The sequence below is a fragment of the Eutrigla gurnardus genome, assembly GCF_963514095.1.
Source record: "Eutrigla gurnardus genome assembly, chromosome: 14".
Taxonomy (NCBI): domain Eukaryota; kingdom Metazoa; phylum Chordata; class Actinopteri; order Perciformes; family Triglidae; genus Eutrigla; species Eutrigla gurnardus.
In genome coordinates this window covers 15,128,020-15,144,437 of record NC_139937.1, presented here as the reverse complement: position 1 = coordinate 15,144,437, position 16,418 = coordinate 15,128,020, and the positions used below count along the sequence as shown (strand labels likewise).

Below are 16,418 nucleotides of genomic sequence, written 5' to 3'. Positions count from 1 at the left end.
TAAAGCGCTTTGGACAAAAGCGCTATATAAATGAGGCCATTTACCATTTTTATTTTACCATTTAATCTCCCATACCACTCGACCCATCAGCCTCATATTTTTTCATATTGCATATCTTTAGAGCTAGAACCAACCAATCATGTATTGATACCCATCCATCAATCACGTATTTGTGTGTGTGTGTGTGTGTGTGTGTGTGTGTGTGTGTAGCTCCCTATTGTACTACCTTCTACGCCCACTTTCTATCAGTCCAATCAGATGCGAAAGATTTAAATATTCTGTTTCAGTGGGGGATCCTTACAGAAGCTAAAGACCAAGCCTTTAAAACCGTGGTCTGCAAACCAATGAGTGACGTCATGATGACTTTGCCCACTTCTTGTCTGCAGTCAGAACTAGAAATATGACACAGTCTCACTTTGACGTCTGTGATCCTTTGCAGCCTTGTTTGAAAGATGGCATCCACAATAGAGCAGCAGTGATCTGGACGGAGACACAGCAGGGATGAATCTGTCCAATGTATCCTCCTACCAAGAGGAGATGCTGCTGGGTAACTCCACCGTGGCTTACTCCTACTACCACCAGAACTACACCCTGCCCCCTGTGCTGCTGCCAGGCAAGAGCAGCACCTCCAAACCTGCAGCATGCGAGCAGGTCCACATCGCTGTAGAGGTATGACGTGTGCTGCTGAACACCCAAATGTTGTTTCGTTTCATTTCTTAAATGCAAAGTGAAGGGAACTCGATAGATATCACCACCGACCTTAGTTGATAACTAACGTTTAAATATGCAAATGAGGTATTATCTTACTTACATTTTTTATTGTGATATGTTTTGTAAATACATTTACATGGATACTAGAGGTGAATAGGGCAAAAATAATGTAATTAATAGAGTTAAGTAAGTTTAACCTGTTGATTCTACATTAAGACAATACATGTTTGTCGTACAAGTTTTCTGAAATGTTAGGTTTAGATATTCAAATGAGCTTTTTAATGCCTGCTAACTTTTTGTGAATTTGGGAGAAATCTTGGAAGAAAGAAAGAAAGAAAGAAAGAAAGAAAGAAAGAAAGAAAGAAAGAAAGAAAGAAAATATCTAAATTGTTTCTCAAAATTGAGCAGTGAATGAAAAAAAAATGATGGTTTCGATATCATTTTGTTTTTAAATTCTCAATTGTGCTACTATAATTATTTTTGTATCTATTCCACTGGCTCTTTTTTGGCATGAATAGATGAGCCCTCTCATATTGATTTTAATAGTAATAAAGTTCTGATGGATGTAAAACAGTGATGAGTTTTTAATCAGGAAAAAAAAACACCCAAACGAAAGCCTGACATTTTCCACAGTCTTATTTTTTTCTTTTTGTTAACAATCTTGTCCCCCTTTGGTGCCGTTACCCTTCTAATCTGTTCATCTTCCATTCTCCTCTGTTCCACTGTGTTCTGCTGTCCTCAGATCTTTCTGATCCTGGGTATCATCTCCCTGCTGGAGAACATCCTGGTCATAACAGCCATAATAAAGAACAAGAACCTCCACTCACCCATGTACTTCTTCGTCTGCAGGTAAATGGTTTGTCTGTTGAACAATAAAATAAAATGTTAGAATGTAATAGACTCAAAGCGATCCTAAAGGAGTGACCTTTCTACACTTGTTCATGTCATCCTATTACATGCAACCTCATAAAATGCTTTAAATGATAACCTACGGTAGGTTTGGATATTTTTCAAGTTTTCCCAGCAACGCAGGCGATCAGTGCGCCTGCCCAAGCACCTGTGGTTTTTAGACAGAAAAGTTTGATTAGATTTAGGAAAAGATTGTGGTTTCAGTTCAAATAAATGACGGAAGTGGCATAATTTCATTATGGAGGTTAAATGACAAATAAGTCTCTATTGTTAAATGGGTGCACAATATGATCGGGCATTTTTCATTGGAGCTCAACTTTAACGCTCTTCTGCATCACCTGTTCTGGCTCAGGAATACATGGATTATGTGAGAATTAATTTCATGGGTTATATAGACGAATTATAGTGCGTTACATTTGTAGATAAAGCTACGAAGAGTGATGAGAACAGAGAGAGAGATGTAAGAACAACATTAAGTCAGGCACATTTGCAAGATAAAGAATATTAGGTAATAATGTAGATGTCTCCTTCAGGCCTTTGATCATTTCAATTTATATTGTGTTTTTGTGGCTTTCCTGCACATTTCTGTGGGAGACTGAATTATAACATCACATATTTAAATGATAATTTAACCATAAAATTCTGTGACGGAAATGTGGGTTTATTTATAAAAGTGGAGATAATTTTATCGGGAGCCTGACAGAACCTCACTGCTCAAACCATCATATCTGTCACCACTTATTCGTCTCACTGATAAAAATATCACAGTATGCAGTGCCGAAAGAAAGAAAAATAATTCCGGAAACTGTTACGAACCACAAATGAAAAAATTGCGTGTGGGGAGGCGGAGTTTCTGAGACTTGTTTTGGCTTTATAATCTCCCTGTCACAGGAATAATATTATGTAGTTAATGGAAAAAAAACAATGATTTACTGTTTTCTCCACTTTGAGATTGCTCTGCAAACATGGATTCGATCGGGTGTCACAAGTCAAACATTTGATGACTAACCCATGAAATGAACTGCACCTCCGTTTTGACATTATGACCAATTATTCTGAGCTTTCATGTAGCTGTTATTCTTTGGCAGCTCTGGCAGAGCTTTTCTGAAAGGTTTATCAACTCCTCAATGGAGAAAATTGAAAAATCAAAAGAACAAAAGCCACTATAGGGACACTTACTTGTGACTTTGCTTGGGTCAGACAGTCATGACTAAAGACCTTCACCAAAGCTAAAGAGTATCAGCTGACATGCCAGCAGCATGTTCAGAGACAGAGCAGACATTCAGGTCCCTTAATTGATAGGATAACAAAGGTGCCGCTTGCTTTCATGAGGTTTATCTACAGTGAATGACAGGAGAGAGAATGTGACATCGCTGTCTGTGTCGGTGTCACCAACACTAAGGAACTGAAACACAAGACCATCCATCAACAGTGAGAGCCAGTTGAGATCAAGAGCTTCAAGTGTCAATAAACTCTTATAGCTTTGATCATCACACATGCCGACATCCTCACGGCGCTTTCCTCCATTCGGAGACTCGGGAAACGTTTCTGATTTTTCATTTTTTAATAACAGAAGAATAAGAAATGTAGATAGATAGATAGATAGATAGATAGATAGATAGATAGATAGATAGATAGATAGATAGATACCCTTTTAACCCTTTAACATCACATCTCTGGTCATGTTGTGCACCTATTTTCCTAAAATAAAATATGACGCATGCTTACATAAGCTAGTACAAATGTCACCCAAAAAAATATCACTACAGCCATCGTGACATTTGTGAGTTCATCTATTGAACGAACAATGCTGTTTCAGATCGGTTCAGATTTTATCTTTATTTTGCTCAAAACATTATACAATTATGTAAAATACAAAAAATAAATAAATCAATAACATTTTTCAACTTCGAGGAGGGACAGGTGGAAGCTATGCTTATCATTACATTATCACTTATAATTTACATGTAATTTAAATTTACATAAAGCTCTGTGTGACATAGTCATTATCCAAGTTTTGAATATGAGCTATATATCCAACACAAAATAATAACAAAACTAAAAGCAAAAACGAAACATACCTCTAGATCACTTTAAATCTCCAACTCCATTCCTTTATATTTGTCCATAAATAACTGTTTATAACTGCGTTTGAATGTTTTTATGTTTACACTGCGTTTCAAAGCCACCTCAAGGCCGTTCCAAAGAGCCACCCCCCCCAACGGAGATGCACGTGGTCTTTTGAGTCGTACGTACTAAAGGTCATTTTAATATCAGCTCCCCTCTCAACCTATAACCCCCCTCTCTACTAGAGGACTTCCAGTTTTAAATCTGACCAAATCCTTGAATTTCAACGTTAGAGAATTTAAAAACAGATTATAGGTAACCAGCATGATGAACTACCCTTATAGCTCGTTTCTGCAAATTGTCTAATTGTTGGTTGCTTTTTTAAAATGTTCCTCCAGACTTCAACACAATATGATAGATATGGTACAATGAGTGTGTAGGACAAGGTGAAAAGTGATTTCTGATTCAGAATGTGCTTCGTTTTACTCGTTTAATATTCCAGTGCTTCTTGCTATAAGACAACACTGATGATATCTGTCTGGTGATGAATGGCATTTAACTACATTCAGTCGACTTAGAAAACAAGTTACCTGAATCTTTGCTGCCACAAAGTATGGTTATGTTTAGCCAGAGAATACCAAAGTGACCAAAGACTTGCAATATAATTGGGCTTCGAGATTTTTCAAGCAATTCATTTAAGCACTTTCTGGATTTCCAGCTCTGCTTGAAAATGTCATCATTCACACTGCTTTTTCTACCGGTAATACATTTTCTCCTTTAATTGTTGGTTGTTGGGGGGGGGGGGGGGGGGGTGGGGGGGGGTTCCTGGATTCATGGGTGGAACAGAAAGAAAAACATACAGATTTGTGAACGTCTACACATACGACCGGAGCTTAACTTCACTTTGGTTTGGTTGTTGCAGTCTGGCGGTAGCGGACATGCTGGTGAGTGTCTCCAACGCCTGGGAGACCATCATCATTTACCTCCTCAACAACAGACAGCTGGTGGTGGAGGATCACTTCATCCGGCAGATGGACAATGTGTTTGACTCCATGATCTGCATCTCGGTCGTAGCGTCAATGTGCAGCCTGCTGGCCATCGCTGTGGACAGGTAATGATGGAGGGAGGCAGTGTTGTAGTTAAGACCACCTAAACAGAGACCGAGGTCGAAATGATTTAAACATTCACTACTCCCTACTCAAAAGTCAGGGAGTTCTAGAGGACTCTGTAGAGGGCTTTGTAGAGGACTCTGTAGAGGGCTTTGTAGAGGACTCTGTAAAGGGCTTTATAGAGAGCTCATCGGCAAAATGAAAGAACACTTTCAGACACTCAGGTAATTTTCCATAGCAAATACTGACATAATTCAATGTGGAAAATACTTTTTCTAAGCTATTTGGTTGAGTTGCCTCTTATCAAAACGTTGTGAGTGAATTTATGTTCCTCATAAACAGTGATACCTAAATGTCTAGGCCTTTTATTGTGAAAGGTAAGAACGTCAGGAGCGGTACACACTGCCGTTGTCATTATGGAGGCACAGATACAAGCATGTTTATCTCTGTCCTGAAATCCAGGTATGAGAAGCAACCCAGTCATATGGGGAGGCATATATTTTAACGTGCCATGAGAACACATATTTGGCTTTTGCTTTTAGTTTGAGGCAACAAAACCACTGACTTCCGTTGAGGAAAAACATCATGGTTGGGCTTAAAATAACTACATCAATTAGGTAAAACATGGTGATAAACAACATAAAATAAGTATGGGAAAAAAAGTCTTGAACACTGGTCTCCTGAGTGTACTTCCTGTGTTTGTTTGACCCATCCACATCATAGTTATGTGGATGCATTTACATTACAGTCAGTATGTACTACAAATGACAAGCGAAAAGCAAGAAAGGCTTCCTAAATTACCAAAAAAGTGTCTGAGAAGATTTGGCTGATTTTCTCAAAATAGTCAGTGTGAATATTGATTTTGCTCTGTTTGTCCTGAAACAAGGCACAGGGTTTTAGTTCAGCTCATTAATACTGGCACCAGAAAACAAGTTTCATAAGGTTTTCAAAGAAGAGAGTCTCTGCAGTATAATCAGCAAACAACCGCAGCATGTATCTCTATCATTCATCAAAATATTCATTGAGTGGAATTTCTCGGAGACTCAACACTTTCTCTTTACTTTCCGCCCAATTAATAACTGTGTAATGCCCTTTTGATTCTGGTGTCTGGAACTTTAGTTTCCTCATCATGGTTAGTACTCAGCCTTTGAATACATTTGTAACAATGTCTTCTATGGCTCTGGAGGAGCTTTGACAAGTCTGGGAAAATAACTCTGGGAATGTCATAGTGATGTCATGAAGGCTAATATTCAGTAAAATAAGTTCATGATAAGTCAGCCAGTGAGGTAGGAGGGGATCTGGTTGTGGAGGGCTTTGTGCATGAGTAGGAGTTTGAAGTGAATGCATAGTGTGACAGGGAGCCAGTGGATGATCTAGAGGACAGGGGTTATGTGGTCATGGTGAGGAGGTAAGAGGCATAGTTCTGAATGTACAGGATGAACGGGAGAGGACCAAGCACTGAACCCTGGGGGACACCTTGGGACAGGGGAGGAGCAGTTTTCTATTATGTTGATGAACTGATGTCTGTTGGTGCGATATGACCTTATGCCATATGCCTTGCCTTGTCTAACCAGGAGAGGGCAGAACCTGTGATGTTGAGGCTGGATTCAAGGCGGAAGCGAAGGAGGTTGTGGTTGTGGAGGATAAGGATTTCGAAATTACCCGAATTTTAGGAGAGGAGGTGGTTGTGGGTGACTAGTTGGAGGGCTGCTTCTGTGCTGTGCTGTTACTGGGAAACAGATTAAAATGTCTCAAACAGGTCGTTGGAGGTGAGGTGGGTTTTAAATTGGGTGGCAACAACTCGTGAGTATTTTGTACAGAAAGGGAAGGTTGGAGATGGGCCTGAAGTTTGTAATTAAGTTCGGATTTCTTGATATTGAGGATGACATCGGCCAGATTGAATTTGTGTAGAGGGATCAGAGCCAGAGCTGAAGGAAGAGTTGATGATTGCAGTAATGAGCAGGGAGATGGCAGGGAGACACTTCTTTATGAGATTAGCCAGGATGGGATCCAGAACACAGGTAGAGGCTTGCATCTCTATTATGAAGTTGGCCAGCTCCACAGGGAGGAAGCATTTAGCAGAAAGTCTCCATCATTATATTTATTGCACTAAGACTTGGCTGTTCACCAGGAATTGGTGGCGTAATGAAAGATCCTATTTCCACGATTCACTGCTTTTGGGGGATAAAAGTCAGATTGTAGAACCTGCCCTCGGTTTCTATAATTCCTTCCTATAATTCCTCGCAGAAATTAATATACAGTATGTATCTACAGGTACGTCACGATCTTCTATGCACTGAGATACCACAACATCATGACAGTGAGGAGAGCCGGCTGCATCATCGGTGGAATCTGGACCTTCTGCACAGGCTGCGGCATCGTCTTCATCATCTATTCAGACACCACCCCAGTCATCATCTGCCTGGTTTCCATGTTCTTTGCCATGCTGCTCATCATGGCCTCCCTCTACAGCCACATGTTCATGCTGGCGCGTTCACACGTCAAGCGCATCGCCGCCCTGCCCGGCTACAACTCCATCCACCAGCGGGCCAGCATGAAGGGGGCCATCACGCTCACCATCCTGCTGGGGATCTTCATCGTCTGCTGGGCCCCCTTCTTCCTCCACCTGATCCTGATGATCTCGTGCCCGCGGAACCTCTACTGCGTGTGCTTCATGTCCCACTTCAACATGTACCTCATCCTCATCATGTGCAACTCTGTGATCGATCCGCTGATCTACGCCTTCAGGAGCCAGGAGATGAGGAAGACGTTTAAGGAGATCATCTGCTGTTACAGCTTGAGAAACGCCTGCAACAACATCTGCGCTCTGACGGGTAAGTACTGAGGGACACTGACGGAGAGGACCGCTGGCAGCATCTGAAGAATGTGACACTGGAGCAAAACCATAAGAGACTCTATCCGAATACACCTTTTCAGAACAGTTTCATTGAACTTTTCAGCCACTACAGTGCACAGGGAAGCACATTTTTTGTCTTCTGTACAGCATGAAGTGGAAAGGGGAGTCTCGCAATATGTAGGAAAGTTAAGCTACTGTATTCGCCATGCGCACAAAGTGGCTAGTTTACTAGGTACGTTATTTGAACCCAGTCAGGAGCATTTTAAAGCCGTCCCTGAACACAGTTTGTGTCCTGCTTCTTCATTTTTACATATTATTATTATTTTATCCCTCCACTTTGACCTTGTATTTTAAAATCAGTGAGCTCATTTTATACGTTGTTTATTGTATATTTTTATTTTCACCTCCAACGTTAGTAAATCATAAATGCTATTGTGTAAAACCTGTACAAACTTGCTTACTACACATGTTGGCTACCCTGCCGACCTGTTCACACTCTCAACTCAACCAAAGTGCTCCTATCTGACACCGATGCACTGAGGCTCTAATGCAAGCCCATGAGAGTCCTATTTAGGTTCGGTCAAAAGAACAAATGGCCGCTGTTTCCTGTGTGAAACCAAGTCAATTTTTAGCTATTTTACCATAGTTTTGTTATGTAAATTCCCTACATAACTAACGGCAGTTGTGTAGCAAACATAGTCCATATAACAAACTCAAACTTTTGTCGCTTGAGTCAACCTGCGTTGAAAGTTTATTTTGAAAAGAAAGCATGTAAATACTTGCCACCACCCATCTGCTCTTGTCTGATGAAGGGGAAGCCTCTGGGTCCGTACTGGGCTCTATTTCTGAGGTTCCAGTGAAGCCAGCGGATATCTGCAATGCAGTTAAAAGAGTGTGACCAGATTGTTTCACACAAGTAGCCAGTTTACAAGCTCATTTTAAGCCAACAAAAACCAAATCGTCACCAGAAGACAGTCTGTGGGTTCCAAGATTGCAGCAGATTTCAGACAATGCGATGTGCTTCTTTAACAACCAAAAACTGTTCAAACATGACCATTACAACTCTGACTACAAATGCAAACCAAAAAGCTTCACATGGCAAAATCATCCTATCGTCACAACAGGGTTTTTCTAACCATTTTTTGTGCCATACGGCACATTGACATTGAAAAAAATCTGCCAAGGACTTACAAAATATTGTTGGTTTGGAAGAAGAAATTGATGCAGATTTTATGGCTGTGACAGACGTAATGGTGTGTGTTGATCAGACACACTCCCAGACAGGAATGAAGTTAGTGCAGTCTACTGATGATTTGATGAGCAATGACAAGTTGAACAGTCTGAAATGATTATGAGTTGATGAAAGAAAGAAATACAATAATATAACGCTGCTCCGCGAAATGCTATTCCAATCAATATCAAATCAAATCTAAATCATAAGCATAAATCCAATACTAGGATACAATGACAAAAAATAAAAAACAATGACACCTGCGATGAGAGCGGTTCTCTGCTACAAAGGATAAAAGGAACAAAGGGGGCATAGTCTTGCCATGTAGGGGCTGTAGTGTGGGTGGAGTTTGATGATGTCACTGAGGTAGCCATCCAAGTCAGGGATTTTTTACACTTATAGTTATACTCACCCAGTGTGAAAGCAGTCGAAAAGTGCAAACACAGCATCGGTATTTGAGGAGTTCGGAGTGAGAATGTATGGCTATATGCGAATGATTGGGGAACTTTTGAGGGTAATCTAGTAGTGAGTTGCCTCAAGTGATGTCACTTGAGTCAGTGTTGACTGGCTGAAAATCTCATCCCCTGATTAATTTTAATTAGTCGGCGCAGAGGGATCTGAAAAAAAAAAAAGCGCAAGTTAATCAGATTAAAAAAACATTCTTACATGTCATTTTTAGAATACAATAAAAAAAATGACTTTCTCATATAATACAGAAGAAGCAGCAGCTTGTTAAACACCATAAACAAACAAGAAGCACACAGACAATCTCATGTTAAAAAAAGAGAGGATGGGGAGCACAGAGGTTTTAAAACCAATATGTACATATATTTTTAGTGATTCACTGTTGAACTGATCATTTTCATCATTATGTGTTCACACCTCTACCAACCGAAGAAGCCACACAGCTGTTTCCATGACCTGTGTGGGTGGGGGAGGGCTGGCTGCTGCTGAACTTGATTGGCATCACTTTGCCAACGTTCTACCACTGCGGCCCTTACTTCCATCACGGGTGTACAGTCACTCTCCTGTCTGTAACCTTAAATCTTAGATGTTTATTATAGCTGCTTTTCTCTCTTCTGTGAATGTGTGACCATCTCTTCATAGTGCATTCATGCCCTGTAATAATGTTAAGATGCCATGCGTTTACACTTGAAATGTAAAAGTGATTGTATGTGTAGCTTCTAAGTGCTCTCTGTAAGTGTGTTAGTGGCACCTACCTCCCACCTGGGAAGCTTGACAGAATCAATCACAAAGCTATTAACTATAAAACCATTTTTTTTCTCTTGTTGTAACCACTTTCATTTCTTGGTGGCAGAAGAAACCATTTGATTCCAAGTGTTGCATTGTAATATTTATTACAAAAAAAAGCAGTAGTTGTAGTATTTGTATCTTAACATAATGACATTTTATGCATATAAATATAGTGAGAAAAGAGCTTTCTTTGGACCGCACATGTAGAAAACCAGTTTGCTGTTGTAATCGCCTTACTGCAGTTCCCATCGATGCTTATTGTGAGCATGTTGCGATCACAAGAAGAGCATATGGATCACACACACTCTCATTCACACATGAAAAAGAGCTTTTGATAACAACCAATGATATACTTGGAAAATGGAAAATCGCTGTTTTCCTCCTATAAATAAAGAGATATGAGAAAAACATACATTTTCCATTTTCATCACTGTACTTTCAACTCCAACATGACATATCTGTGAAATTATGCAAAGTGATTCACTGTTATTGTTAATTATAAATACTCAGTGCTCGTGCCCACAGAAACGGCAAAAGAAACGCTGAATATGATGTGACGCTGGAGAGAGGTGAAGCTCACATTGCATGCATTGCAGTCCAATGTTTATGTACAGCGACATCATGTCAACAGCTGCAGGGACATATTTCATATTAGCTAATGGTAACATTGTAGCAAGCAAAATATAAATGTGAGCTTCAATTGAAACAACAGATGTCCATGTTGGTCATGTTGCTTCAAGTTATTTATTTTATTTATATGCTTCTAAATAAAAGCAAAAGGTAAAGTGAGCTTTTTTTTTCATCATACAGCTGTGGGGATTTGTGGTCCTGTAAATGTCTGTAAATGGTAAGTCTCAAGATTATGAATGATGATCCATGTGAGATAAAAATAAAATTATATTATATGTATATTAAATGTCCTTTGAATAAAATAGATTCTGGGAAATTTTCCCATGTGAATGTGATGCAGACGGTTCATTTTAAACAAGATTTGAAGAGACTGAAGCTTTGTGTGAATTGAGATTGCATCCAGGTCCCGAGAGAAAAGGTCAATCCGGGAGGAATGGATGGTTATAGTCAGCAAGACAGAGAGGAAAATAGTGAGATAACCATTATCCAAAGAAAAACGACTTACAGAGAAAGACTGAGGGGTATAGTTATGGCTAGAAAGGATCCATCTTGGCAGGCAGCCTTGCAGTTGAAAGTCCATCCATCCATCCATTTTCTTCCGCTTATCCAGTACCGGGTCGCGGGGGCAGCTGCCTGAGCAGGGACGCCCAGACTTCCCTCTCCCCGGACACTTCCCCTAGCTCCTCCGGGAGGACCCCAAGGCGTTCCCAGGCCAGCCGGGTGACATAGTCACTCCAGCGTGTCCTGGGTCTTCCTCGGGGTCTCCTCCCGGTGGGGCATGCCTGGAACACCTCCCGAGGGAGGCGTCCAGGGGGCATCTGATGCAGATGCCCGAGCCACCTCAACTGGCTCCTCTCGATGTGGAGGAGCAGCGGCTCTACTCCGAGCTCCCCCCGTGTGACGGAGCTCCTCACCCTATCTCTAAGGGAGCGCCCCGCCACCCTGCGGAGGAAGCTCATTTCGGCCGCTTGTATCCGGGATCTTATTCTTTCGGTCATGACCCAAAGTTCATGACCATAGGTGAGGGTAGGAACGTAGATTGACCGGTAAACCGAGAGCTTCGCCTTTCGGCTTAGCTCTCTCTTTACCACGACGGACCGATACAGCGACCGCATTACTGCAGCCGCTGCACCGATCCGCCTGTCAATCTCGCGTTCCATCCTTCCCTCACTCGTTAACAAGACCCCAAGATACTTAAACTCCTCCACTTGAGGCAGGAACTCCCCCCCGACCTGGAGGGAGCAAGCCACCTTTTTCCGGTCGAGAACCATGGCCTCAGATTTGGAGGTGCTAATCCTCATCCCGGCTGCTTCACACTCGGCTGCAAACCGCCCCAGGACATGCTGGAGGTCCTGGCTCGAAGGAGCCAACAAGACCACATCGTCCGCAAAAAGCAGGGATGAAATCCAGTGGCTCCCGAACCAGATCCCCTCCGGCCCACGGCTGCGCCTAGAAATCCTGTCCATAAAAATAATGAACAGGACCGGCAGTTGAAAGTGTAAACATGTTAATGTGAATGCAGTATGCAATTTGATTTCCATGTAGGTTATAATGAAGTCATGAATCAAGCGTTAAGGTTTACATTTTATTATCTGAATGTTACAATGACCTCATTTCTGTGTTGCCTCGTGTTTGGCATTTTAGCCATCTTGGATGTTTGCAACCAGTGAAAGGAAGAGACTATATTTGGAACAGCAGAGCGGCACCCTGAGCAGCAACCTCACTGCATGTGTTAAAACAGCTTACATTATTCGAGGTAAAATAACAGCTAAATGTTGAAGTAATCTTAGTAGTTAATTGCATTGGTTGGATAGTGATGGTATAGCGTCTGTAGTGGCGACCTATCAATCACAAGGTAGTCCCGCCATAAAGCATACCCTGCTTTATCATCTATTTTACTCAAAATGGGACCATGATTTATTAAATCAACACGTGCTCATTCAAATACAAAGGACACTAAATATAATGGCCTTGATTTGGCCGTCTTCAAATACAACGTGCAGGACCTACGGTGGCCCTTTAGGGCAAACGACAACGACATTAACAAAAACATGCTAAATAGAAAAACACGACATTAACAAAAACACGCTAAATAGAAAAACACGACATGAACAAAAACACAACAACATTAACGTTGTGTTTTTGTTCATTTTGTTGTGTTTTTGTTAATGACGTGTTTTTGTTCATGTGGTTGTGTTTTTGTTCATGTCGTGTTTTTGTTAATTCGTTGCCGTTTGCCCTTCAGGGCCACCATAGGATCCCCTTGACCACCACAGCTGCTCATTGGCAGTACAGGTCTGCGCATTGTTGACTCCCAGATGTAGATGCAACCCCATGAATATAAAGCAGTCTGCAGGTAAAGGGCAACTGGGGACTTTTAGTGGATAAATTGAAGGCTAAAGGTGTAAATAGAGTCTAGCCGGAACAAAGCAGCATCTTCCTGAAGGTGTGTCGGAGCTCAGCGCTACGGAAGGCGTAGATGGCCGGGTCGATGAGGGCGTGGCTCATCAGCAGGATCACATGCAGCTGGAACAGCGATCGGTAACACTCACAGTACGGGTTCATGGGGCACACCATGAGGAGGATGAGGTGGAGGAAGAACGGAGCCCAGCACACCACGAAAACCCCAAACAGGATGGTAAGAGTCAGAGCCCCTTTCATGCTGCTGCCCCACCATCGCCGACGCTGGCGCTTCCCACCCCCGCTGGTGGACAGAGTGGCGATCTTCCTCGCGTGGATACGCGCCAGCATGAACATGTAGACGTAGAGGAAGCAGATGGTTGCCAAGGAGACGACAAAGAAGACAACAAAGCAGATCATGATGAACTTGGACTCGAAGGACCTCACCATGAGCGCGGCCGACACCCCGCATGTGGTCCAGATGACGCCCAGGATGACCTTTGTGCGCCTCATTGTCATGACGTTGTGGTAGCGAAGAGCATGGAAGATGGTGATGTAACTGGAAGTGAAAACAAAAATAATTTCATCATCTGCTCATTTCAGCTACACTCGGATACTTTAACTGAAATCACATTCCCCGTTGATCCCGTTATGCAGACGGCGTGTTGTTAATGGTATTAAAGTTTAAGGATCAGACCCAAGTGACATTTGCAGGTATGTTAACGCTCTGTCTAATGATCTCCAGCTGAGCAGCCAATTAGCTATCTAGCCTGCCGAATAACGACAGCAGCGCAGTTTTCCTCACTGATTGTTTGTTTGTTTGGGTGCTCATTAAGTCAAGATGCAGGATAAGACGCGTGTTCCTGTTCAAGTTAAATAAGAACGGGACGCCACTTATTTGTCCCCAGAAGGGCAATTCATTTGCATCTTACCCCGTCCTCAGTCACACAAACAACAGCAACATTGTGTCAAAAACGCACACAAAGGGAGATTGGTGACATATGCTGCCATATCAAAGGCATAGCCTTCTGCATATGGAAATAAAACTAAAACAAAAAAAGTCATCGTTTAAAATAGCTACTGTAAATTTAGCAGCCTGATGGCTATGTCGATTTGGTGGATCGTATCCCGGTTCAAGTCAAAATACTGGCAAGATACTGGATGCGTGTGAATGTGTGTGAATGAGGGCATGCACATACCATGTATATATAGACACACACACACACTTACCATGTTTAAAGGTGCTATATGCAAGATTGGAAGCATTTTAAAATTGCTCTCAATGGCACATGGTAATTGCTGAGCCGGTGGCTTGCAGCTACCAGTGCTAACAGTGGTCAACAGTGAAAACTTGCTGACAGAGCTAGCAGTTTCTACTTGAGGGGGAAATAGAGGGTGGGCACAACGTCTCTATAACACCATTGGTCGGGACGATATTATCAGCTGTAACCGCCTATCAGTGCAGTGCAGAGTGACAGCTGTGAACTAGTCATGTAAACATGGAACAAGCTCGGATCAAAACAAACACACAGAGGGCAAGCGCCTTCATTCTCTGCTTTGGTAGACATAACTACACTATATCTTTACAAAGCAAACCATTGTATGGTGTTACATTAATTCTGTATATTGCACCTTTAAGAAAAAAATACTGTGATTACTTTATTTACTGGTATTGATGTTATCACAACAGCAAACACATCTAAAATAATTTGTCTTTGTTTTAAAGCCTTTGGTATACCCACCATGGTTCTGGTTTCCTTTAAATTTGTGATGAATTGAAAAATGCCTTTTTTTTTAACTCTTAGATCACATCCTCAGTCATATTGTCCAACTATTTAACAGTGTATGCAAAACCATTTGCAAAAGATACATTTCTTCGCATTTTTTATGTCAAAATCCTTCCATCCATTCTTCCCGTAGAACAAAATGTAATGCGTGATGCATAAACTACAGTAGTAGCAACCAATGTCATCTAATAAGATAAAGACCTCAACCTTTAGTCAAACTGAAACGTTTAGTGACAAGGCAGTGTGGAGCCACTGTAGCTCTGTATCATACTACAATATAAGTCTTTTTTGGCAGTCAAATGCAAAGGATTTCGCTTTAGTCCCTCTTTTAACAGCGGTGTAAGCTCAAATATTCACTTTCAATGGGGACCACTTACTTCCATCTCACTGGGACTTTAAGTCACAAAGGCACTTTTTTCCTTTCATGTAAAATAGAGCTAAATAGCTTTAAAGGGGATTAGGGGGCTGGAGTTGAATACATTTCATGGCATTACAGATTCAAAGTAATCCATCACACTGTCAAACGTAGGGTTTAGAAACACTGTAAACATCTAAACTCTTTCTATGTGCAAATCCAAGCCCTGCAAACGTACCGGTCCGCGGCAATCGCCAGGAAACTGAAAATGGAGCCCACGAACGACATGCACAGCAGGGAGTCCATCAAATCGTCCAGCTTCCTCTCAGAGTAGCCTTTCTTCTGCAGATGTCCCACGTTGGCAAACACAATCATCAGGTTCTCCCAGGTTTTGGTGAGACTGGCAATGGTGTTGAAGGCCGCCAGGCTGCAGATGAAGCAATACATGGGCGAGTGGAGGTTCCTGTTCCATATGACAGCCACCACAACCAACAGGTTCTCCGTCAGGCTCACCACACCGATGGTGAAGAAGAGAGGGAAGGGGACCTTCACGTCAGGGCAGTCCGACAGATTGGCCCTGGTCGTGTTCATGCTTAGCCAAGATGGTGTACTGTCTATGTAAACAAGGTGATTAAAATAAAGCTCTAATGTTGAGTTCTAAAGATGAAGACAACCATATGAGGAAAATCGATCCTGTGGAATCTTTAGTCTTATCTTCAATGTTGGAATAGACTAGACTGCAGCTGTATATTGTGTATAATGTTCACAGTATCTCAATTTTTCAATCTTGCCTTAATCCTCTACGACCGACAGGAGATTCAATCTGACCTGGTGGTGGTGGTGGTGATGGAGGAACTCTCACCTGATACAGTGTGACTACTTCCACTCGTAGTAGACAAGCAAGCAGGAATACATGGCAACAAGCTGCTAACTGCAGCCAATTTGTTCGTCTTCACAAAATGTTCTTTTGTACTGTACGTCTTATTTTCAGCTGGCATAAGGGGGCTAAGGGGGTTTTGAGACAGCTCAGTCATAATCTATAGTCATCTGCCAAATACATCCGCTTCTGTTTGGCTGTTTACATAAGGGCCATGCCTTCGATTTCTTT

General features: G+C 41.8%; 2 protein-coding genes across 2 annotated transcripts; one reads left to right on the top strand and one right to left on the bottom strand.

The window, feature by feature from the left end:
* Positions 1 to 448: 448 nt before the first annotated feature.
* LOC311024735 (melanocortin receptor 5-like) lies at positions 449 to 7,686 on the top strand. The gene is made up of 4 exons (XM_084027288.1): positions 449 to 669; positions 1,454 to 1,560; positions 4,610 to 4,798; positions 7,071 to 7,686. Exons 1-4 carry the CDS (start codon positions 502 to 504, stop codon positions 7,639 to 7,641), a joined length of 1,035 nt encoding a protein of 344 aa, XP_083883414.1. The 5' UTR covers positions 449 to 501; the 3' UTR covers positions 7,642 to 7,686.
* Positions 7,687 to 13,176: 5,490 nt separating this feature from the next.
* Positions 13,177 to 15,901, bottom strand: mc2r (melanocortin 2 receptor; the record flags this gene model as incomplete). Its single annotated transcript, XM_084027292.1, has 2 exons — positions 13,177 to 13,727; positions 15,549 to 15,901. The coding sequence occupies 2 exons, from the start codon at positions 15,899 to 15,901 to the stop codon at positions 13,184 to 13,186; spliced, it is 897 nt and encodes a 298-aa protein (XP_083883418.1). The 3' UTR covers positions 13,177 to 13,183.
* Between the last annotated feature and the right edge of the window lie 517 nt (positions 15,902 to 16,418).

Coding starts and splice junctions, on each gene's coding strand:
- LOC311024735 (XM_084027288.1), top strand. CDS start 502: ATGAATCTGTCCAATGTATCCTCCTACCAAGAGGAGATGCTGCTGGGT. Junction 670..1,453: donor AGGTCCACATCGCTGTAGAG/GTATGACGTGTG, acceptor TGCTGTCCTCAG/ATCTTTCTGATCCTGGGTAT. Junction 4,799..7,070: donor CTGGCCATCGCTGTGGACAG/GTAATGATGGAG, acceptor ATGTATCTACAG/GTACGTCACGATCTTCTATG.